Source organism: Apis laboriosa, unplaced genomic scaffold (assembly GCF_014066325.1).
Source record: "Apis laboriosa isolate Shangri-la unplaced genomic scaffold, ASM1406632v1 scaffold10_cov145, whole genome shotgun sequence".
Taxonomy (NCBI): domain Eukaryota; kingdom Metazoa; phylum Arthropoda; class Insecta; order Hymenoptera; family Apidae; genus Apis; species Apis laboriosa.
In genome coordinates this window covers 670,392-697,305 of record NW_025220804.1, presented here as the reverse complement: position 1 = coordinate 697,305, position 26,914 = coordinate 670,392, and the positions used below count along the sequence as shown (strand labels likewise).

The 26,914-nt window shown below is 34.0% G+C and overlaps 1 protein-coding gene across 1 annotated transcript in view; it reads right to left on the bottom strand.

Moving 5' to 3' along the window:
• The window catches only part of LOC122710696 (E3 ubiquitin-protein ligase MIB1), a 571,840-nt gene that overhangs the window by 682 nt on the left and 544,244 nt on the right, over nt 1-26,914 (bottom strand). Inside the window, exons 10-13 of the mRNA XM_043928716.1 lie at nt 2,211-2,430; nt 1,348-1,658; nt 655-835; nt 40-241 (exon numbers count right to left, since the gene is read on the bottom strand). Of these exons, the coding sequence (XP_043784651.1) occupies nt 40-241; nt 655-835; nt 1,348-1,658; nt 2,211-2,430 (914 nt within the window). The remainder of the gene's footprint in view (nt 1-39; nt 242-654; nt 836-1,347; nt 1,659-2,210; nt 2,431-26,914) is intronic.

Below are 26,914 nucleotides of genomic sequence, written 5' to 3'. Positions count from 1 at the left end.
TATAGTATATAAAATATAATAATATATTATTTTAATTACCTGAAGCATTAGAATTTTTAACGTAAGTAACGTCTCCTCCTCCACCACAACACATAGATAATGGTACCATGTGCTGAATTTGAGTTCTGCATTGTACGCATTTCTTCATCAGGGTTGCGCAACTTTCGCAAGCGCACATATGTCCACATGGACGAAATAGCATGCTAGCCTTTCGATCAGAACAAACGACACATTCCTCAATCTGTAAATAATTTATATAATTTAAAATTTATATTTTATTCAATTTATATTTAATATTTTTTTTAACAATTAAACATGTAACACTTTTGTTTTTCTTTAAATTTATTGATTTTTCGATTTATTTGTAATATTTTTCATTTTATCAAATTCGAATTAAGATTTGTATTCTGTGATAAAAAACATTTGAAGAGAAAAAAAATATTACTTTATATAGAATATTTTTTTATCTATGAAACAAAGAAACATAATACATAAATATTATAAATGAAATTAATTGATTATGTTATGTTATATTATATTATGAATGTTATAAAACGTTGATTTGATTTGTTAATATATATTATTAATATAATATTAACATATTTTGATACATTATTATTATTTCATTATAAAATATATTACAGAATATTTTACCTTCGTCCTAGAAAGAACATTCTCTCTGCATATTAGACATTTTTTCACTCTTGGCGCACAAATATTACAACAAGTTACATGACCGCAAGGACTGAAAAGCATTTCACGTTTTCCATCGGAACAGACCAAACATTCGTCGATCGTAGCTGATGGGGCTGCCGTTTCGATATCATGTCTGAAACTATAATATATATGTAATAATATATAATATACATATAATATTATACATATGTCAATTAAATGAAAATAAAAGTTTTTTAAAGTGTGTCGTTATAATTGGAAATAAAATTTATTAGAACTTTATCAAACTATTTATAATCTTGGATTAAATCAATTTACATTATGGTTCGAAGATTTGATTTAATTTGATTAACATTTAAAATATTTTTATTATACTTTTACTGAATGTTTTAAAACATTTTTCCATCCAAGTTTTAATTTTATTATTATATAATTAAATAAATATAAATATTATATATTTTATTATTATATAAATCTCGATAAAATCAAATAGAATTTAATAGTATTTATATTTTTAAATTTTCAAATTAGAAGAATTTTCAAAATTCATGTAATCTGCGAAACCTAAAATGATACATATTTAATTTTGCAAGTCATTTTTCAATTATTTTCTCACCAAATAATATTTTTCATGCATGATCATAATAGATAGATCTTAATTATTATACTAACGATTCTTTATCCTTGTGACAAGTAGTTAAAGTTTTGCAAAGATTTGGATCCGGACATAGATCGAGAGGAGTTTGTCCTTTCTTATTTTTTAATTTCAAATCGGCCCCATGAGCAGCTAGAAAACAAGCGATGAACGAACTACTCTTCTTGTCCTGTCCTTGTGCACCTAAACCCATCAAGAGACGTCCTACGTCCTGGACATCCTGCAGCTGCCGCAGCTGCGACAAAGTATGATATCTCAAAGCTTCGTGAAGAGGCGTGTCCCCATCCTTGTCTGCCACGTTCAAATTAGCGCCCGCGCGTACCAGAAGCTAAAAACAGAATTTACAGAATTTAAATGATTAATCGACCACCGAAATTAACCTATCGGTTCAAAAATATTTTAATTATGTTATGTAAAATTAATTATAAATCAACGTCCATAATTGTCCATAATTCTCGCTTTGATTTGATTTCATTTTTTCGATCGATATGGATCTTTTGTAAATATTTTTGAAAAAAATTAAAAAAGCGAGAGAATTTGTAGTTATCGGTAAAAATATTTGTGATTGGAAAAAATGTCAGATCTACTATAATATTAAGAATCATATTATTAATTTTGAAGTTTATACTTCTCTTTAACTTCTCTATTAATTCTCCGATAATGATTTGTTGAGTTATTTTTTTATCTACAATGAAATAGAAAAAGAATTATTTAAAGAAAAATATATTTCAATTTTTCGAGATATCGAGATTAATGTTCGAAACGTGTTTTTGAAAGAAATTGGAACAACGGAAAAGTTCACCGGATCGTTTTGTGCAGAGCATATATCGAATCAGAGAAGCGAGGAATTCTCTTTTCCCAGGTGGTGAAATAAACGTACACGAACGATTTGCGTGTGCTGTCGCTCGACAGCGAGATGCAACGCGGTCTGCAAATTGACGTTTTGCAAATCCAGGTCAGCTTTTCCAGCACGTGCCAGCTGTTCAGCAACTTCGACGTGATTGTTCAGAGCAGCCAGATGAAGGGCCGTGTAACCATCGTCCTTTTTCTCGTCAACTATCCATGGTCTCGGAAGTTTCGAGAGAAGTACCCGCATTGCGCTACAATCACAAGATAAATATCACTTTTAAGGTGTAATTGATATATGATTTTTTTCATTATTCTTAATTCCTTGATGGAAATAAAAATACAAAAAAATGTAAAAAAAAGATTTTTAAATATTTTTATAAAAGTCATAAATTTACGAAAAAGTTGAAAACTTCTTTTAACTCTTTCTATTTTTAGTTCTGAAGATGATTACTTTTAACAAACTTACATATTAATATAATAATCTGAAAAGAGAAAATGAGAAAATTATTAGATATTTTCATCCACGAATCTTATGACATTTTTTTCACAAATATTTCACGAATTCACTGTAATTATTATATGTATTATATTATACGTATATGTATTACTGTAATAATTATTATTGCGTTTTATCTTTCATTTTTCTATACTAAACCGTTGACAGAACATACATTTCGTCCATAAGTTGGTTATAAAAGTTAGGGTATCAGTGCCATCTCGCGTTTGAATCTTGGAAATTTCAATTTGTTACTAGTATAACAGAATGTGCAAAGAGGTATTCGTGACGTCACAAGAATAGATAATATTTCGATGAATTGAAAATTAATTAATTATTAATTTTTTACAAACAAATTCTGTACTTTTAAGCTTGTATCATGTAGTTGAAAGCTTAAACAAGTTTCTCATATAAATTTTAATCTGAAATTCTTTTTTAATTAATAATTTATTAACGATTGTCACAGAGAGTATTTTAATCGTGAATCTCTAATCCGTAGCAATAAATTTATTCATACGAATAATATATGAATAAAAATTATAAATAAAAATTATATATGAAAGTAGAAGAGGAAACAATCTTTCAGATGCATACATTCATATTTATAAATAAATTTTATAATAATGAAAAATTAATGAAAAAACGTATTGCGTATCAATGTATATTGGTTTGATTATGTGTCGGATTAATCGTTAATAAATAATTAATTGAAAAAAATTTCACGTTAAAATTGATATGAGAAATTTACTTAAAGTTCTAACTTGACGATATGAGCTAAAAAGTGCAAAAATATTGATTAAATAATGCATAATTGATAAATTTTAAATATGGCGTCTTCGATACATTAGAAAGTATATCTCAATCGTTGATAAATAATTAATGGAAAAGAATTTCACATTAAAATTGATATAAGAAATTTGCTTGAAGATATAATTTCAAAATGCGAGCTTAAAAGTGTAGAAATTTTGAATAGAAAATGAATAATTAACGAATTTTCTATGGTATGGTATTAAAAATGGTGGATATTCTCCGTCTTTCTCGCACAATGTTACTTACTTTGTCATTGACTTCGAATGCCTCCTTGCATATTCTGTTATCCTACTAACAAATCGGAGCTTCAGTGATCCAAACGCGAGATGACGCTGATTAAAATTTTTTTAATTGTTGCCTAACTTATCGACAAAATTCAATATATATTTTTATATTTCTATATATTCCATTCCACATTTTTGTATTTTAATAAATCGTACATATGTTTTGTTTTATATATTATTATATATTATTATCTCAATTGAAAATCATTTCTATTGTACAATAGCGCAGATTTCATAAATTAAAATTAAAATTAATCAAAGAATCAACAATTATGGTATTATCCATCATAAGAGTGATCACAGACAATACTTTCTTACTCGTTTCACAATGAAAATAATATTATCAATTTTATTTTATCTTTTCCTCTAGGCAAGTGAAGAAAATTCAATTTTTCAAGCGAGGAAGAGAATCAACTTAACGAGCAATATCGGAATATTTAGCCCGGAGCAAGTGCGATCAGGAAACGGTGATTTTCACTGGCAAATTCGAAACGGATTTGTTATCAAAGGATGGGCAATCAATTACATTGTTTGGCAAACGTTTGTAATTCAACGCCGCATTATTGCTTCGCATTAGTGTCGCAGCGTGCAGTTAACCGATGATAAATCGCGTGAAATCAAACAGATATGTATATTCGTCGTCTGCGGATTTTCCGCGATGGCGAATAGTTAGTTTGCACGGGAATCAGGCGAAATCCTTTCGGTTTATGGCCACGGCATCATTAACAGACGCGGTTGTCGATTAACAAATCCTGTAAACTCTGGTTGGTAATGACGTTTGTAGATTATTTAGTAACATATGTTTACGATAATATACATATATCCGTGTTTCTGCATATTCTATATCGATGCGTGGAAAATAAAGTCATATCGGTTGAAATATGTTATTTGTTCAACATTTATTGGACGTCAAAAAAAATATCGAAAAATATTTGTTACGCGTCATTAAATTTTTTATTATTATTTCGATTGAATTTATTTCAATTGGATTATTCTCAGAAATAATACATTTTATGAGATTAATTTATTGTCGTGGAATTGCAGATAATAAAATCAATTCAAAAGATTGATAAATTTTAACCGATACACATATAGTGGGGAAGTCACTCTGACCTTATATCACTTGGGAATTAACTAAAGATGGGATTCGACTTGTGCACGTGTTCTGAAGAGGAAGGAACCGTCCCTCAAGTGTTAAGAATCCGTAACTTGAACTGTTTTCTGAAATCGATCACATTTTATTATTTCCATATTTTTAACAAAATATAATATTATTCATTTCCCATCGTTTCATTTTCCATCATTTATTATACTTTTAATAATAAAATTAAAAAAATAATTGTTGATCGAGAGAGAATAATAATCGCGCAATTTATTTTCGTTTTAATAAAATTAAAAAAAAAAAAAAATTAAAAAAGAGCATGCAAAATCTTCTCTATCTTAATAACAATTTCAAACTGTGACCACGCGATAATTATAAAGACTTCATTTCACCGATATTATTCAAAGACGCAACCAACTATGGTTGCGCTGTTTGTGGACCCCATGGAGAGTCTTTTCCCGAGGCTACAGACAGAGAAGAGACGTGACAGCTGCCTTCTGACAGGACCTCCTCGAGGTACAAGCACCGCTGTGGCACGACAGCTATGCACATGTTTGTCCCACGAATGTATACATATACATACTTATGCATTTCCACTTGACACGTATGTTTTCGATAGACATGAACCTTTTATTTCTCGACTATTTCAAATACGTGGTTTTTTATGAGCTAATTTCCTAGATATATTATAATAACTATTAGATTATTGAAACAAGCTTCACAAATAATTTATATCTTTCAGAATTTAAGGTTAAAAATTAAGTATAATTCGATTGGATATAATATAAAAATTAAACATCTAAAAATACAAGTACAGTGAATATTATTCTATAATATCGAACTGTCATTAAAAGATGATTTCCATGAAGAGAAAATTAAATGATTTTAAAAACACAATTTATTTTAACTTATAATACGCTAATGACATCGATTCGTGAAAATGTGATTAAACAATTTACGATTTTGAATACTTTTCTAGATCCCTTTTGAATATTTATACCTATAAAATCAACTAATTCGCGATCACGTGATTGCGGTTGCACAGAGCCTTAGAAGACCGGGCTTAATAAAAAAAAACGCCAGCGAAGCGGCATAAAAATTTTATAGCCTCCGATGGCGGTCTTCCAGCCGCGAGAGACGTAAAATGCGTAATGACGCCGAGGAATCGAATAGGAAGGAAGGAAAAAGGGCTGTTAGGCGCGTGCAAATCGATTCTGCAGTAGAACGACAATTATACGATCCGATGCGAATAACAGACTGTTTCGGTTAATCGCGCAAACATTCTCTATTTCTCTTTTCCTTCTTCCTTTTGTTTATCGTATTGTAACACATTTTTTATTCGATACATATAACACGTGATCGAATCACGGCGAAAGGAAAGTGATATTATTGTCGTGACTGTTTTCCAATTAATAGAAATGTGAATGAATGTTTGTAGGTTAAGTGTGAAGAATTTGAATTGAAGGTTAAGTTCGAATTAAAGTTCGGTAAGGTTAAGTTGATATAAGCAATTTTAAAGGGAAGAATTGTGAAATAACGAATGTGGAACAGTGTAGATTGATCGATACGATGTTACATAATTATCTTTTAATGTTCGAAAATGAAGGTACGAGCGAAATTATGATAAATATGTGCATATGTTTTATACGTGTACTCTTAATTTATCTGAGCATAAGAATATCGTGGAATTATTCAGAAAGCTGGAAATGAGATTAATCCTTGTCAACGTTGGGCAAAGATAAAAATGGATTCATGAATAATATTATAAATCGTGATCTAAGTAATAATTTTTACTGTCGCGAAAATATTTTTAACCGTCGAATATAACAAGAATATAGAAATTGATAAATGATTCGTTACGCTTGCTACATTAATGGACAGAATTTACAAAATAAATTGACTTCGATCGAGTATAATTACTCGAGCTTCGTAATTAGTAACACTCGTAACACATTGTACGCTTTATAGTGGTTATTAATCCGTCGATTCTACACACGTTCAATTTAATCACTTTTTATAACGAGGAAATTTACGACATTCAAAATTATGTATCACGCGTATCAAAGAAACCGTGCAATTATGTATTTTAACCGCTTATAAACAGGTAATAAAAAAATAAAAAAATTACAAAATTTAATCTGAATATTTTTTTTTTAAAAATTATGCGCTTCTTACACATCTTTGCACATTGAAATTTCTCGTAAACGTTTAAATTCTATTGTGTAAAAAAAAAAAAAAAAAAAAAAAAAAATTTTTTGCGATACGGGAAAAAATCCAACTTTTAATTCTTTATTTCATTTATTCACGATTCTATTCAGTTTCTTGGAAGTTGGATTTTATTCCAAGGCGATCGATCGAGTTATTTTCATGCTTCACTTTCTTATTACGTTATTTAGAATCGAGCGACGGGGAAAATCTTCGGAGAAGGAAGTCTGCGAGGAAAGGAAATAACCGGCCGATATATACGGAACTTTCGAGATATTTCCGTAATTCGACTCGAAACTTTCGAATTCCAAACTAGCTTTCGATCGTCAGGGGACGATCTCATGATTCCAAGAGATTAAGAGAGCTCGGGAATAAAGTGCATCCAGCAAGATTCTTCGAGAGGGAGAAATTATAAGAAAAGTAATTGAATAAGGGGGGGGGGAGGAGGAGAACGTTTCGCGATAACAGGATAAAGCGTCCATGCTTTTTCCGATATCTTAAACCTATAAATTTGAAATGTTCGATAAGGGGTTGGATTAACAGAATTGAATTATTTTATTCATATGCTGCGTCATTATCGTAAATATATAATATATTTTTCCTCGTATTAAGAAGTTTTATTTTAATTTGATAGAAACGTTTTTGAGAAAAAGAAAAAAAAAAAAAAAAAAAAAAAAGGATTTGCGAGGAACACGTGTTATTTAAATTATTTAAGAATAAACATTTATATTTATCGAAAGGAAGTAAATAAATATTATTTTTCAATAAATTACGCTCGAAAACGCATAAGATTATAAAAAAAAGAATCAATTTCCGTGTGTTGGAAGAGTTTGCCCTGGCAAACGCGGTTCAAAAATATTTTCTTCTCCAAAATAAATATTTTCTTGCCTATATATTCTTCGGGGTAACATCCAACTACGTTCCCAATAGAATCAAACCGCTGTTGGCGAAATATAGAACTATAACGGATTAAATAAATATCTCCGATATAGCGTCTTGAAATGAAACTTTTTATCACTTTTTACAAACACCTTTTACACGTATTATGTTTCATCGAAACATCGTACATCTATCTATATACCATCGAGCAATAATTTTTATTCAATACGAGTATCGATTCTTTTATTAATTTCATTATCCGTTCAAAACGAATTGTTACAAACTTAATCGATTATTAATTTCAATATAAAGAACATCTTAAACATCTCGGTTAACAGGATATTATGCCAGAAAATTGCGTTACCTCGAAAATTAAATCTAAATATTTTTTTTTCATATTCATATTTTTATATAAATTCCAGTAAGTCCACATTAAACACATTCTAAATTTTTATCCAATATCGTGTCGTTCATAATTTAATTAATTAAAATTATTAACGCGTACAAAAAAAAAAATTTTCCAATCGCAAAACCGAAACACATTTTTTGGCAGAGCAGTAACATTTTTAACGTAACCTTTTCGAAGCTTCATAGGAGATGGATTCTAGGTCGGGAATAAAAGGAGGCATGAGCCAATAGTTTGTGACGTTTAGTTGTTTATTAGCATTGATGATGCCATTTGCACGCTTTATTCGTAGAACAGTTTTATCCTTGAGCCGTGCAGGCATTTTGAGATTGCTCTAATCGCTCACTTGCGTAATATGCGTGCAATTTATTAACGCTGCGTTAATTAAAGAATGAAAAAAAAAAAAAAAAAAAAAAGAAAATTCTCACGAATGAGAATGTTAACAACTATATCAACGTCAGCATCGCGTCATCTTGCTTGGTTACTGTTACCGATACTCGCATGACGTATGCATCCTCCACATTGGGTGATGTGACGTGCTTAGGTATCGAGTATATCGCTATCATATGATGTCTCGTACTGTTATGTATACGTTTTTGACACGCGATCACGTATATAAAACACTCGAGATTTCACACGTTCGTTAAGTGTTTGATTTTAATTCTTAATCTTAATCTTTTGCAAAGTTCTTTCTAATGGACGAATGTAATTTTAAATAATTACACAATTAACATTTCGTGACGAGTAATTATTTGTAATTATTAATTTATTAATCGAAGGATTAATTTTTTTTAGATTTAGTTAGAATTTCTTTTTTCTCTCTCTAATTTTTCGAATAATTTTTTTTTGTTCATGTAATTTTTGATTGAAATTAAATTTTTTTTAAGAAAGATTATGACAATTTTCCTTTTCGCGATTATAAATAGAAATTTCGTGTAAAAATAAATCTCTTATCAGAGTTTTGCAAATGGTTTTTGAATTTTTTTTTTTTTTTTAAAGCAAATTGAAATGGGATTTATTATTTGTAACGAGATTTCTCATGCATCGAATTAGTTATCGCGATAAGCGGGTCATAAGTGGCCACAACAATTCCAATTACGTAATTTAATTTTACAGTACGTAATTTAATTTTATATTCGACGTATAAATTACGAAATAAAATTAAATCTTCTCCTGTTTAAAATCAATCATTCTATATAAATATCCCAAATCTTAAAAATATTACAATACATCAATAACATTGACTTTGTAAAATTCCGTCCAAACTTAAAAAGAAAATATTCCCATATCCACGTTTATTCGATAATCCGAAAAACCTATTGCATCCTGAAAAATTTCCAAGAAAAGCAAGAAAAGAAAGAACTCGGCGTGAGAAATCATCGAATCGTCGAAAGAATGGATAAATAATCGCGATGTGAAAATAATAATTGAAAAAAAAAAAAAGAGAAAAAGAAAAGAGAAGAGGAATCTCCCCCTCGATGAATGGAATCGGTTCAGGCCAAGATTACTTTGCCACTCTGAATCTCCCGGTCCACTTTGTATATCGGTATCGTCCTACACGCGCGGAGGCAGCGTTCACGGGCATGCATATGTGGATATATCGTGCATTTAGTGAGTCACTGACAAACGAGGCATCGTTGCGGAGTGTAGCGAGAACGTACACGGCCCGCCCGGCCCCTCTGTTTCCGACGCGCGGCCTCTCCCGTTTCTGCTCTGCTCTCTCGTTTCGCCGTTCCACTCGCGAAAATGGTTTCCGCGCGATGGCCGTGAGTCAGTGGAAGAGATCACATGGCGAAGTGCTAAATATAATTGACATAGTGCAAGCCCACGGATCCGTGGATCGCTCTCTCTCTCGAGGGAGATATAATTTCTCGGGGATTCGTGTTCGATTTTTCGCCGCCAAACACGCCTTAACAAATAATTACGAATTTATTTATGTGTGCGGTCTTGTTTTGTGCAACAATTCGAACGAAAATTTTTTTTTCCCCTCTCTTCTTCCATCAATCAAATTCATTCCGAGTTTCTTCATCCCAAGAAAACTTCGAAAGGGAGAAGGGGAAAATTTCTAAATTTTTCGTTCTCAATTTTTTTTCTTTTTTTTTTTTTTTTTTTCGGTTTGTTTCGTAAAGTGAAGAATCTTTTTTTTCGAAAAAGGTGTGGAAATGTTGTTGGACAACAAGCTTCGTTCCAATTGGGGATTGGAACGTATGTTGTATTAGCGGATGGATGGATGGATGCTTCCCTTTTTTTTAAGCGGGGGAGAAATTTTGAAGGGGAATTTCGGTTGTCCGAACTGTGCGCGACTACGGTGGCGGCCACTTGCACTACTCGGGTAAGTTGTCTGTCTTGTTCACGTGGTTGCTAATTGAACGCTTAAACGAGATAAATCAGGCTTGACGATCGTCGAGATTGCGCGAATACGATTCTGAATGTAATTTGCGCTTTCTTAATGCTTCGAGGCATTACATCATAGCGGTTCGTTCACAACACGGGATTTAATTAATTCATGCCGTAAAACGATTTTTGTTATTCACCGTTCTCTTATTATCTCTTCGTTATTTATCGTCTTTTTACGTACATTTTACAATTCTATGCGAGATTTCTATATATATATATATATATATATATATATTTTAAATTATCGCGCGTGGAGATAAATCTTCGCGCATGCGTAATAATAAAAAAAAAATTCATCGATATCCTGTGACATCAATTCAATAAGGAAGAAGGAAACTTTTTGATCGCGCGCGATTGTGTGCGTGTGCTCGCGTCAAAATTAAATTAAACAAAATTAGCATCGATATATTTCAGATCTGAATGAGACCAGGAACGTATTTACGGAATCACTTATCTCTTCCCTCCCCCCACACGCCATTTTCCTTATCCTCCTTATCCATCGTAACGCAACATCAGCGTTTAAACATTGAAACACGCGTCGAGGAATTCAAAAGATATTTCAAAAGACGATATTCATCAATCGAGACCATTCTATCAACGCGTCACTTTTCTCTCCTATCTTTCCTTTCCTATCATCTTCGCCTCGATGAAGAAGGAGCGCAAATTTAAAGAAGAAAAATATTTTCCCTCCCCTCTCTCTCTCTCTCTCTCTATTGTATTTTCACGACGACAACAATAGCGATATTTACGGCGATTGTAAAAAGAAGAAGAAGAAGAAGAAGAAGAAAAAAGAAAAAGAATTATTCCACGCATCATCGAGGCAACGTCGCAATATCGTTTATAAGAGAAACTGTTTTATCGGCGCAGCTTTTTTTTTTCGGAGAATTCGGAATTCCATTTATCATCCCATTTCGTTCGTTCTCAACCCCTTCTCGCGAGATTGTTCCCAAACTTTTCGGATTTCTTATCGCCCGTCCAATGCGTCCGGGGATCCGATCAAAAACTCGACCGGCGATAAATAAAGCTTCAATTTCTCCTCCCCACCTCCTCCACCTATGTCCATCAATTCTTCGACTCGAGGCGCGGAAATAAATTTCCTTCCTTTGCCGCGTTCTCCCGCGATTCCTCAGAGAGACGGGGAAATTTTATTCCCGATTTTCAACCTAAATCAACCATCTCATCACACCCTCTCCCTTATTTCTCGCTGTTGTCCCCGTGATTAATGTGGCGATTCTCAATCTCAATTTTATTTTTTTTTTCTTAATTGGGATTGAGACATTCAACCTTGAATTTGTTGAAATTTATGTAATTTTTTTTTTTTTTTAGATTAGCATTTCAAGATTTGAATACGATCGATCGGAATATATAAATTTCGTTATTTTTGGGCTTTGGCTTTAAAAAAAGGGGGAGAGTGATTTATAAATTGTAAAAACAGTGTTTTTTTTTTAAAATTAATCGTTAAGTTGAATATCTTCTCCTCTGGAAGAAACTCTTATTGCATTCGTTTTCATCGATAACAATAGAATTCCTCGCGTTTTTAACTCCTCGTAAAAAAAAAAAAAAAAAAAAGAAAAAAATTATGGAAAGGATGAAAATTCATATATTCAAATGGATTCCCGCGGTGAAAAGAGACGGATCTCGGTGTGTCTCGTTCAAGAACGGTATCGATGCAATATCATTGTGCCATGCCCATTAACCGCCAACTCTTTTCAAGCAAATCAAGCGTACGTTTTAACAGTGGGATCGCCAGTGTCGGACGACAATGTTCAAAGTTCCAATCCTTCCTCCTCGAAAAAAATAAAATCCAAATCGATTGTTCCGGAAATTAGAAAAACATTTTTCAACGATATATTGAATAAATGTTGAAAATATTGTTTTAATAACGAACGAGCCTTCCTGTAAAGACTGGAAGAATATTACATTTAAAAATATATATCGATCGTTTTTTTTTTACCATACAATCGATTTGAATTGCTCTTTTCGATCTTTGAAATGATATTCGAATATTCAAGAAAATGTATCTGTGAATTGATCAAATCGATCAGTTCGGATTAATAATTTAATGAAACACTCGTTTCGATTCATAGGATGGATCCGAACTTACAAAATTTGTTACCCTCGTTTCTTTTTTCCATAGTATTCCATATGAAAGAGTGTATTTTTTCTTTTTTCGGCATATTTGGAATCGAAGAGAAGGGAAGGTTGGAGAATGAAGGAAGATAGAAGAGAGGGAGAGAGAAAAAAAAGGAAAAAGAATTTGAAAAAAATGAGAAAGATGGGGCGAGTGGGGTAATATGCAGAAACCATGAAGACCGTTAGCCACCGTGACGCAATTTCCGGGCGCTTCTATCCAGAATTGGCACTCCCAATGGTCGCAGAGGACCGATGCACTTCAAAGCGGAGCCCCCGGACTCTTTCGACTCTACGATTCGTTGATTCGATTCGTCCATTTTCCGTCATTTCTCGTCGCACGAGGGAGAGAGACGACCTCCCCCCCTCCCCTGTTCCAAACTTTTCTACTTTTCCACCGTAATTGAAATAATGATGTATAAATCGGGGCGAAAGTTTGGCCAATTCTCGATTTGGAGGGAAAAAGATTGAACTGGATATCGGTTAAAAGATGCGTCGATCGTTCGGTGGAGGGGAAAAAAAGAAGATGATGATACAGAATTTGATATTCTCCCGGAGATAATTTGATAAAAAAACTCTTTAAAAACTCTTTTTACGTTCGAAAGTTGCCTTTTTTTAAATAAGAGTTAAAATGTTCGAATCGAGGCTTGCTTTTCAAGAAAAAAAAAAAAAAAAAAAAAAACAAGAAAAAGAAACGATTGGATTAACTGTGGAATTGAAGTTGGATCGCCATCGTCACGATCCCGCTTTTTAAATGATGTCTTGGGATATCCTTCGATTAAGAAAAAAAAAAATCATTCGCAAAGAAATTCTTTATCTTATCATCCCTTCCTCCCTTCCTCCCTTCCTTTTCATTCGCGAGAGAAATATCGAATAAAATTCTCTTCCGTAGAACGCTCATCGAAATTTAATTAGGGAACGAGAGATTTATTCGTTGAAACTTAACTCGTTAACTCGTTAAAATCAACGTCCTTGTTCGACATAAAACGAGTTTACCTACGCAGCTTCATATACGGCGAAGCGGACAGTCGAGAAACTGGAGAAATTTGAGAAATGAGTCACTTAGGAGGCTGACAAATCGTCATTGCATCATTCTTAATTACGAACGTTTGATCGCATTCCTACTTTATTTTTACTTTCTACCACGAAAAAAAAAAAAAAAAAAAAAAAAAAAAAAAGAAAAACCAATTCTCAATCGCGATTGCAAGAAAGATTGACAACATCTCGATGATGAATTGTCGTTTCGACGAAAATCGAAATTTTCCAGAGAGAGAGAGAGAGAGAGAGAGAGAGAGAGAGAGAGAGAGAGAGAGAGAGCGCCAAATCACAAATAATATTCCATCGCGAGTTTTGAGGAGGAGAGGGAACGTTTCCTTCGTGGAAGGAAGAAGAGGGAAACGCATAGAACGAGAGAAAAAGTGGAGGGGGGGAAAGGAGGAAAAACACGAACGATGGGTATGGAGGAAGAAAGCACTTCAATCGCAGCACTTTGGCCGGAGCCGCGTAATTTATGCGTTCAATACCCGGCCCAGCCATTCCTTTGGGAAAAAATATATATATATATATATATTAATCCCGGCCTCCTTTAAAAAGTTATCGCGAAAAGGAGGTTGGTTACGGCTGACGATTCGAATGGAGGGGGAGGTGGTAGAAATCTGGGGTGAAAGCGAGCCACCAACTTTCTCGCGGCCGTGGAAATGACTCGGGCGGCGGTAAAATATGGCCGCGGACAAGTCGCAGGTGCGGCCACGCGTAGGAGAGATCGGCGATCCTTGTTAGTCGTTACAGCGAGCGAATATTTCTCTCCTTTCTTTCCTTCTCTTTCCCGCTTGATCTTTTGGACGATCGCGTAAACGGAGATCGATCGAAAAGAACTTGATATGTTTATATATATATATATATGGAAATATGATATTCGATCGAGAATGATTGAATTGATCGATGTTCAAAAAAAATGAGAGTCGAAAAAATATTTTTCGACGAGAGTCGAATCGAAACGTTTCTCTGATAAAAACGTGGGATGATGTAACGTCACTGTTCACGGCGGACTCTCTCTCTCTCTCTCTCTCTTCGGCGCACACGTGGCGAGGTTTAAGGCAGTGTGAGAAATTTTTCCCGGGATTTCCGATGCATCGACCGATAAAATTCGTTTTTCGTTTCGACAGAATTGGGATCGTTGTTGCGTCGAGCAACGTGTTGCGCGATTCGGGGGAAAAAAAAAAAGAAAAAGAAAAAATTGTGCATAAACTGTGGACTCGCGTAGAAGAGAAAAATAGAAACGGAGAAGCATCTCGTGTCCCTCATTCATTCATTTATTTTTAGTCGTCGGAAAGAAAGAAAAATATATAGATTATGATTACGATTTTTGTGAAATAAAAAAAAAAAAAAGAAAAGAAAATATTCACGAAGGTAAATCGAATACGTAAAAATGTCTTTCTTGCGTTTGCAAAAGAGAAAATATTCGTTTATGTCGAAAAGTGTTTTTTCTTTTTTTTTCTTTCGTGCAGAGAAAAATATAGCAGAATCTCATTTTTAATTGTAAAAATTTATAATTCAATCAGAAGAAATTAATATCATTCTCGTAACAAGCAATTTTATCTTAATTTCCATAAAGAAATTTCTAGCGTAGATTCGAGGAGTGGATATCACGAGTAGAGAGGGAGGGGGAAATTAATTAATTAATTCGATTCATTAACCCTGGCTCGCTCGTTATAAGGGATGAACGTTAAATGGCCGCATATATCGCGGTCGAAAGAAGAATTTTCCGCGCTATTGCACAGACCCCCCCCCCTCCCCCCCTCCCCCTTCTGATTTCTTACAGTCATCCGACTGTTATACGAGATGGGAAAGGATCCAACTTCCGCCGTTTCCGTCCCTTCATCCCCTCCCCCCTCCTACGTCCTTCCCCCACGTTTCAAAATAATTCTTTCGCGCGAGAATTTCCGATACGACGTCTCTAATTCTTTCTCCAGGAATTTATTTAACTTCGGCCGAACGTTTTCGTAACGAAATTACGTTTAATATCGATTCGAGGGCCGGATATTCCGTGAACCTTTCGTGGAAACGAAAGGTGGTTTAATTCGAGCTTGAATTTTTGAAGGAATACGAAAAATATGGCAAAGAAAAATTTTTCTCAAATACGAGACATTATCGAGACGCGTCGAGCTAAGTTCTTCGATCCCCAATTTATTATTCCCACTTTTCTTCCCAATTTATACATTCTCGAATTCGAGAATTGGAGAAAATCGTCGATCTCGAGATCTTAAATCCTCGATCCCCAATTATTATTCCCATGAATTGGAATTTCTTCCCAATTCATACATTCTCGAATTCGAAAATTCGAGAATCTTTGTCAAGAATCTCGAAAGTTTAATCCTTTTCGATTTCTTCGCCGCAAAAATGTGGACAATAAAGAAAGATTGTCGGAGTTTAACGCCGCGTTTAACGCCTTATTACAACCCGAGTGCTTTGATTATGTTTAATGAAAAAAAACTTTCCTCAAAACGGGGTATTTATAACTTGTAAACAAGCTCACATTTAATTACACTTTGGAATCAAGTAACATTACAGAATATAATAATATGATATAATTGTAACGATAATTGTTAGTAATGGTGTGAAACAAATGATAAAAATAAAATACCGATACTACATTTTCAGAGAAAGATACTCGACGTACAATAATTCCAATCGCTCATATGTACAATACGCGGCATCTGACGCAGACCGACTATAGTATATAGTCGCCTCATAGTATATCAGTGGCACTTTACGCAAACCGACTGTAGTCGCCCGTAGTAACGAAACGGTTAAAATAATTTTTACGCGATTGAAAGCAATATACGTAACATTCTCAACATTCTCTCAAACGGATTCGCGGCCGAAAGGAAGATGTTTTTTGGATATCCAGTTGCCGAATTGAGAAAGGGAGAATAACAGGAAGGATTGAACAATAGGATCTATATATATAAGAAAGAAAGAATAATCGCCACGAGGAAAAGAGTATCCTCTTTGTACAACAACGTTGTTTCTTCGAAGCAGCCGGTAATTCTCACGTTATCGTCTACCGGGGGAAACCGTTGTATAGAAAGGAGTGATAGGGAGGGGAGAGGGGGGCGTAGTAGGATAGTTAAATAAAATCTGGAAATACCTCGACCGATAATACCGACCGAGGCAAGCTCCGGTAACGCGATCTTTTTTTTTTTTAATTTTCCACGCGTCCATCATCGATTTTTGCCGTATTTTATGTCGGCAGAAGCCGACCTTCTTGGATGATTCCTTTTTCCTCGGTTGGCATTCCGCGGATTCCGACTCGACCTATTTCTCCTCATAACGAGTTTCGTTACCAGCAAGGGGAAAATAAGATTTTACATTATTTTAAAGTAATGGGTTTGTTTGCGCCGTGCACCTGAATACAGCCCGGCTGGAATTTTTGTCGCCCGTTCTCCAATTGGGTCAACGTTGTTTTATACAATGTTTCTTTCTCTTATGTATTTCTTTTCTTTTCTTTTCTTTTCTTTTCTTCTTTTCTCTGTTCACTCTCCAATCAATTTTCGAGAGAAAATTGTTCTTTTAAAGGAATATAAAGGGATAGTATATCGTTTAATAAATTTTAATAAGTTTCTCTTTTTTTTGTTTCTTGAAATGAAGGAAATTCGACAAATTCGATACTTTTTTCTTCTCTCTCTCTCTTTCTCTTTCTCTCTTCGAGTGAAAATAAACAATGTTCGATTATTTTTCGAGACAGTGCAGTTTTATTATTAACGAAGTCGGTAATTTCGATGAAATCATCGCCTGCCCGATGTTTATTATCGAAGGAGTAACCGCGAGGGCAATACGGTTCTTAACATTTCCATCGTTTGTTTTATCATTTTCGTATAAACGCTAGCCATTTTGTTAGACCGTCTACAATTTCGATACACAACGTACGTACGTAACTGAATAAATTTACAATATTTTTTTCGAATTATCGTCGATAAAATTGAAAAAGAAGAAAAATTAATGAATTCTCTGTATCTATCATTATTGTAAAATAATACGTTTCTTTGTAATTAAATTAGATGCAATCAGAGGCAATGCATTAAAAACATTATCGAATAAACTTATTTTAACCACTTATTAAAATGCTCGAATAACGTTTTTATTCGTAATTATTCTCATATAATATTCGCAATTATTATTACGTTTCGAACGATAAATTATTATATTAAAAGTAACTTTATTCGTGATTTCAATTGTTAAATTTTCTCCATCGCTGGGTTTTTCTCGAAAAAAAAAAGAACCAATAAATTTTCACGTTATTACGAGATAAATAAGTATTGCTCGGTTAGGTTCGTTTTGAAAAGCAACGACTTCATTTAGATTATCGAAAACGTAATTACGATATGGCCGCCGTATCCGTTTATAAATCAAATTAATGAAACGATAGCGATAAATCTTTTTACCCGATAGTGGTAAAATGGAGGTGGTCAGTTAAGAAGTTAAATAACCACAGATTATTAACTCGATTAATTATTATTAACCCTCTTCCCCCCCATTAAAACTTGTACTTTGAACGATATAAATCGGTTAAACACACGGCCAGAGAAGTTTTTTAACTTCGTCCTTAGATAGATATTATCTCGACAGGGCATTACTTTCGCGATACAACGAGCAAGCTTTTCCAATTAACTTCCATCTTATAAATATTCATGCCTCGAATTCGCGCTCACGCCCAAACGTAAATCCAGTTTCTTTTCCTTGCTAAAACCTCCATTCCCCTTTCCTCCTCCTTTTTTTTTTCTTAAACGAATTTTCAAACTCGAATTTCTTCGAATTCGTTCCACTGCAACTTTCTTTCCCAATTAAAAATCCGATTGGATTCGATCAAGTGGTAAATTTCACGACAACAACGGACGAGAATCAAGATTTCGAAACAAGATTTCGATTTTTCTTAGAAAGAATATATATATTATCTCAGTTTTCAAGAAGGAGATATCCTTGGAAAATAAAAATTCTCACTATGTTTTATACAAATAAAACAACAAACGCACGATAAATATAATAATTTATTATTATATTTATATATATTTATATTTATATAATAATATATAATAATTTATATTATTATTATTATCAAAGTAAAATTATTATATTCTCACTTTTTAAAATAAAATCAAAAAAAGAAAAGAGAAAAGTAATAATCGAAATGCTATAAACATTACAAATTCACTTTTGTTTTCGCCTCGATCGACAACATTAATACGCGAGGCAAGAAACGAAAACATTAATACGAGAGACGACGCTTAACAAAGGTCAACACTTGGTGTGCCCGTGGAACGAATCATTTCTCGCCGATACGACAGAGGGAAAGGTACACACGGCGAGCGCGAGCATCGAGCACCATTAACGACGCATCAGTTTCCCAGGCACGCAACTTTTTCCAACTTTTATTATCCCGTGAAATTGTCGTTTCCACGAGGCAGACTTTTCAAAAGGAGCAAAGAGCAATCCGTAGATTTTAATGGCCTCCGTTGTTTTGAGTTCGCCCGGTGTGTGTGTAGTGTGTATGTGTGTGTGTGTTGGAAATGTTCCAAAAAAATCCCCCCTCTCCGTCCATCCATTCGAAAAAGCGAATGGGAAGGAAAAAGAAGGAAGAAGGAACGAAAGATCTGTCTATTTTGTAACACGGAACTCGCCTTGGATAATTAATTTTTCGAGTTGAAAATTATTTCTCGACAAAATTCTCAAGAAAATTTTGAGTGAATAGTGGGAAAAAGTTTGAGAAAAATATTTCTTATCCGTCCGGACAATTCCCTCGAAGGAAAAAGATCGCATTCTTTATCTCGGAAGGAATGGCGTGAAGCGATGTCTCGAAGGAAGCGCGTTGAAAGAAACGTTCGTCGTAGTTTGGCAAATATTCTTAAGCCGCTTAAAGATCCCTCCTCTCCCTCCGTCCACGACGCTGTTTACGCGCGGGGAAGGACGAGCAGAGGAAAAACTGTTCCGCTTCAGCAATCTGAACGACCTTTCTATCTTCCCATCCGAAATTAACGACGATAATTAGCCTGTGTGTAAGAAAGAGCTCTCGCTGTTTCCCCATCTTTTTCCTTCCCTCTCCTATTTATCTTTCCATTTCTCTTCTCTCTTTTTCTTTCTGTTCAGATCCTCGAGAATCAATCGGTCTCGCGAAAAATTTTTCTCGCGAATGGATCACTGGATCAACGAGTATTCCATTTGCAAGGAATAATATATAATCTGTCCACGAGAGTTTTAGAATAGAATTCGAGACAACAGCGAGTCTCCACCATATCTTTCACCGTTATTTTTTTCCCCCACCTTTCTCTCTCTCTCTCTCTCTCTCTCTCTCTCTCTCTCTCTCGCCGGCCACGTGTTGTCGGCCGTTAGAACGGCGGTTCCCTTTCGTCGGAGCATCGGACGAGCGAAAACCGCTTTTGAAAACGAACTTCTTGTCTCTCGGTTGCTTCGTGCCTTAACCAAGTTGGTACCAAAGGCTATTTTCACCAACGAACTCGTAACCCGATACACATCGAGCGAGGAGAGTTTGTTTCGGTGTTTCTGTGCAGTTAGAAAATCACTGTGAAATGGCCTTCGAGTTTCCTTTTAATGAAACGCGCAACTTCCGACTTGTTAATGGGACCTCCCCCCTCCCTCCTCGCTCCGTTCAAAACAGAAGTTTGCTCTTCGCTTTTTCTTTCCAAAATTTAATCCGACACTTTTCCAAAGGAAATATTAATGTTTAATTATTGAAAGAAGAAGAGGAGGAGGAAGAGAAGGAGGAGGATACGGGAAATTAACGGCACGCAACGCGTTTAAAAAAGATGTTTAATCGTATAAGAGCGTCAATTCGAGATCTATCTCTCTCTCTTCTTTTTCAAAGATTTCGAAGATTTTTAATATCTTTCGAATTACGTATAAATTTTTATAAAATATTTTTTCGTTGGATTTTTTCGTTTATACGCGTTAATCATCTTGGAATTTAATTAAACGAACTTAAAGCGGATGATCGTTTTATTCCTCGAGATTACGTTTAATTCGTTTGAAAATGTTCTCGATCATTGTCATTCTACGTGAAGCAATATCAACTTTCTTTTATATAAATATTTTACTAAACTTTAATCAATCGATTGATCCGAGATAATTTTTCTGCGATAAAAATTGGTTAAAAAAAGAAAGAAAGAAAGAAAGAAAGAAAGAAAGAAATTTGTTTGTATTTAACTCGCGAAGAAATTCGTCATGCATAAATAAAACGCAATGAAATTATTCATTTAATTTTCTCCACTGTTATTACTGAAACGTAGCGAATACATTAGAGAGATTTGAATACATTTTGAAGAGGAGAATCTTAATCACCGAATTGCATAATATCGAGGAAATGGTGGAAAGGCCGCTTTAATATCTTGCGAGGTGAAATCTCATTATTATGGTTTTGAAAAATGTGAAGTGAAAAGAGGAATTAAAATTTCCAGATAGACAAAAGAGTTAATTAAAACGATTTTTCTTCTATCTTACATATACATATACATATAAACCTTGCAAAATCCAATTTTCTTTTAATCTTAAATTCTCGATCTCCTTCGCTCGCGTTTCCATTCAAAATTTATACTCTCACTCGATAATTATTCGTAAAAAAAAAATAAATAAATAAATAAAGAGAATCACGAAGAGAAGAGAGACGCGGATTCAGTTCTCGTTTCGATAAGTCGAAACGACAAGATTCTTCCCTTTATTCTGTCGGCCAGGAGGGTGGCGAGGAGGAGAAAGAAAATGGTCGATTTTCTTCTCCTCGTCCCCGAACAGTTGTCTCCGAGTGTGGCGTCAGCGCGACGTCCAAAAATAGGGGGCTGTATTAGGGCGTAAGCCCGCGGTGGCTCGTTTTCGCACGGCTCACCGGACCGCGAATGCATCGTCTTCGGCTGCTGGTAATTTTAGATCTGGAGGAGACGTCGCGACGCGGATTTCCACTCTTCTGTTCCTATACTCTGACCGCGAACGACACGGACCCGACGATACGCGCGCCGACGTTTCATCAACGACGTTGCACAACCTCTCTCAACAACCGTTTCGCGCCAGAGGACGCGTTCTGTCTCCCACCACGGATCTCCCACCGGTTAAACCCCTTAGCACGAATCTTTCGATGCTTCCGTTGCGTGGGTGGGAAAATTTGGTCGCATTTGAACCGATAATTTTTTTCGACCGGGAAGAAGAGAAATTGACTCTTTTTTTTTTTTTTTTTTTTTTTCCTTTTTTTGGTAGACTAGTTGGAAATGGTAATTTTCTACGAGATATCGTTTTTATCGATTATCCATTTTAGATGGAATGATAATTCGAATAAGAAATTCCATGGAAGAGAGAAATTATTGTTTGACATTTTTATTATTCTCTCTTCTGTTGAAGGGGACGCTTTATCCCCTCGATTATTTGTTGCCATTTAAAATACCGGTTAATACGCGTGACGAGAGCTTTAACTCGCTCCTGTAACCAATTCTATTGAACTTTTGCGGTAAGCTGATCGATGACGCAAGTTTTCCAATTATGTAAAGTTATAGTTTGCGGCGGTTAGTTTCTAACATGATAACACACGTTGGGAACGTCGTGTACGTATGCACGACGTTCTTACCAAGGCAAATCGAGTTCGTACACTCGCTTATAAACCACGCGAAACTTTCGTTACACACGAGGGGGAGGGGAGATTAAAATTATCCCATATTCGAATTGAAGATTGAATTTGCAATTTCCATCCGTCGAAAATTCGAAATCTCACGAAATTTTTAACAGCTCGACTTTCGTTTTTTTTTTTTTTTTTTTTTTTTTTNNTTTTTTTTTTTTTTTTTTTTTTTTTTCCGAGCGAAGAACGAAAGATTTGAAGCATTGTTTGTCCATAGCTTCCTCCTTCCCTCCCGGATATCAGGGGAAGGGATTCTATCGCGACACTATCGAATAATAAAAGTGCGATTAATTGCCCCCTATATAACGTCACATTGTGTAGAAGTGCTGGACATTTGCCAACACCGTTATTGCTGCAAATAACGTTCTATAAATAATACAACTGCGACAAGCGATCTCGGTAGCCAGCTTGCATCTCGAGTATAAAGTCTCGTCGTTCAACGTCTTCCAACAATCGATCGATATCGCGATGCGAGAGATAATACATCGATACACGTATTGGATATATGCACATTTTATCCCTGGTTAATCTATATCTATCTTCTTTACCGACCCTCCCTAATCTTTATTATCGACCCTCTTCACCTTGACCAATCCTAACCTCGAATTCCCTCGTCGTGGACGAGACATCTTTGCGAAATGGACGTTGAAAATGGATCCTATAGATAATAAACTGTCTAATTATTCGATACACGAGATTTCTATAACGAATCGTTAATTAAAACGTTCGAAAAATTCGTCGAGTTTCGTCAACGAGAAGAATATTATACTTTTACACATCTTCGATATAATAATTTAAATTTACATTGATATTCAATCAATGGAATAATATTTACAAAGCAATCAAGAATTTCAAGAGTTCGTCTTTAATTAATTATTTATATCTGTCGTAACGTGTATTTTATCGATACTGTTTCCTAATAAGGGTCTCTGAAGGCACGAGAGGACGAGTGAAAATGACAAAGCTCGGTCGGCTTATCGTATTCGTGGTGTTGCACGTTTCATTAGGTGTTCTTGACACGCCCCCTCTGTAAAGTTATAGTTTAAGCAAGTTTAATGGGATCAATTTAGTTATTTCGAGCGGGTAGTACAGCGGATTTTGTTTACTGAAACGGGGCTAAATTTCCTTAATCTGACGCGGAAAAATGCCGCGTATAAAAGTCATTAAGGGGTTAAATAGGATCGTTTGACACTTTTACTGCTTCGTGCTTGCACGATTTATTTGCATCGTGTAATTTCTTTAATTTTTCACCGTTATCGCGAACTGTTCGAGAGCTAACGTAACTGATCGGGGGAGGAGTGCTGCTCGATTCTTTCCTCCTCCTGGATTAATATTTTCCAACGACAATGATCCGTAATTGTCCTTCATTCTTCATGCGTACCAAAGTGTGGAGCTCATTAAATTCGATTCGTCGCGTTTCCATTAAATTCTTTTACCCCCGTAAATCTCATTCGTCCGAATTTTTATCGAAATTGGAGAGAGAAAAAAATATTTGAAAATTTCGACTAATTTCTCGTGTGAGAGATGGAGGAAATTAAAAAAATTTAATGGAATCGATGGGATCGAGAGAAAATTATTCTTTTCTAATTTCCTAAGAAAAATCTGAAAAGAATCGAAATATAGAAAATCAAGTGAACGAGAGAAAATTATTTTCTTTTAATTTCAATCGTGAGTAATGCGATTACGATAAAGAAAAGAAGAAAAAGAAAAATGGTAAAAAAATGCAAAAGAAGGACTAGCTAATGTCAAAAAAAAATTTGAAAAGGATCGAAATGTAAAAGAAATCGAGTAAAATCGATGCAATCGTCAAGAAAAAATTATTGAAAAGGATAGAAATGTAAAAGAAATCGATGCAATCGTCGAAAAAAAAATTATTCTCTTCTAATTTCGATTGTAATGCAATTACAATAAAGAAAAAAAAAAATGGTAAAAAATCCAAAAGAAGGATTACAATGTTAAAAAAATCTGAAAAGGATCGAAATGTGAAAGAATGTGAAAGAAATCGAGTAAGATCGATGCAATCGTCAAGAAAAAATTATTGAAAAGGATAGAAATGTAAAAGAAATCGATGCAATCGTCGAAAAAAAAAATATTCTCTTCTAATTTCGATTGTAATGCAATTACAATAAAGAAAAAAAAAATGGTAAAAAATCCAAAAGAAGGATTACAATGTCAAAAAAAAATCTGAAAAGGATCGAAATGTAAAAGAAATCGAATAAGATGCAATCGTTGAGAAAAAATTATTCTCTTCTAATTTCGATTATAATGCAATTGCAATAAAGAAAAAAAAAATAGTAAAGTCGAAGAAAAATAATGGATAAAAAAAGGATAGAAATGTAAAAGAAATCGATGCAATCATCGGGAGAAAATTATTCTCTTCTAATTTCGATTGTAATGCAATTATAATAAAGAAAAAAAAAATGGTAAAAAATCCAAAAGAAAGATTACAATGTCAAAAAAAAATCTGAAAAGGATCGAAATGTAAAAGAAATCGAATAAGATGCAATCGTCGAGAAAAAAATCATTCTCTTCTAATTTTAATTGTAATGCGATTACAATAAAAAAAAGAAAAAAAAATTGTAAAGAAAAATCTAAAAAAAATCGAAATGTGAAAGAAATCGAGTAAGATCGATGCAATCGTCAAGAAATAATTATTGAAAAGGATACAAATGTAAAAGAAATCGATGCAATCATTGAGAGAAAATTATTCTCTTCTAATTTCAATTATAATGCGATTGCAATAAAGAAAAAAAAATGGTAAAAAATCCAAAAGAAGGATTACAATGTTAAAAAAAATCTGAAAAGGATCAAAATGTAAAAGAAATCGAGTAAGATGCAATCGTTGAGAAAAAATTATTCTCTTCTAATTTCGATTATAATGCAATTGCAATAAAAAAAAAAAAAAAAATAGTAAAGTCGAAGAAAAATAATGAAAAGGATAGAAATGTAAAAGAAATCGATGCAACCATCTGGAGAAAATTATTCTCTTCTAATTTCGATTGTAATGCAATTACAATAAAAAAAAAAAAAAAAAAATTGTAAAGAAAAATCTGAAAAGGATCGAAATGTGAAAGAAATCGAGTAAGATGGATGCAATCGTCGAGAAAAAAATTATTCTCTTCTAATTTCAATTGTAATGCGATTACAATAAAGAAAAAAAAAAAAAAAAAATTGTAAAGAAAAATCTGAAAAGGATCGAAATGTGAAAGAAATCGAGTAAGATGGATGCAATCGTCGAGAAAAAAATTATTCTCTTCTAATTTCAATTGTAATGCGATTACAATAAAGAAAAAGAAAAAAAAAAAAATTGTAAAGAAAAATCTGAAAAGGATCGAAATGTGAAAGAAATCGAGTAAGATCGATGCAATCGTCGGGAGAATTATTTGAGCGATGAGTAATCGTTTGCGTGATGTAATTATAGTGACTGTGATGTAACAAAGGAAGATAGGAAGATCGTGGAAAGAAATTACGAAGGAGGGAATTCATCGAGAATTCCTGCATTATTTCGAGTATGAAATTGCAGATGATATGATAAGCCTGGAATGCAAAGGAGATTCGCTCTTCCGCCAGATGCGGTTGCCAAATATTTGACTCAAAATATCATTCTGCATAAATAATGTCAAGCGGGAAGAAGGACGGAGCGAGTGTATTCACTTGTTATTCACTTGTTTCGGTTTGTGTAATCAACACGAATGAAAATATAATGCGAAAACGATAAAACTAATCTTTATGCGTGCAAAAGTAAACGGAATTTTTTCCAACATTTCCAATATGTGCGAAATACACGAAGTACAAGATCGATCAAAATATCTCCAAAAGAATATAGAGAGTCGAAAATAATCGCACTTGCATCTCACTTTGCTTTTTCATACCTAAGAATGGCAAAGAATAAAAACGTTCTTGGATCGTTTTTAGAACGCGAGATTGAGGTTTCTGACTCAAATATTATTTTAAAGAATAAATTAAATAAAATATTACTCGTTCGATCATTCTAATCCACTCTAACCAATTACAATAATTAATCCAATACTTCTTAATTAATTAAAAAAATCCTCTACACTTTTCTACAAAATATACTCCTCGATCACCTTATAATTAACCAAATAACGAATCAATTTTCATTTAACTTATCCCAAATATTAAACCTTCCATCTCTATATACGCAAGAATTAAAAGTAATTCCAAAAAAAGAAAAATCTTCCCTCCTCTCCTTTTAAAAGCTCCCCTGGTCCCAAAGGGTTGCGTGTCCCCCTCTGACGCCACTCCTTGAGGTTACTCGAGGGTCGAGCAACTGCATACGTGCGTCTTTGTACGGCATAGTTGCGAGAATACGAAGACGAAGAATACGAAGAAGAAGAA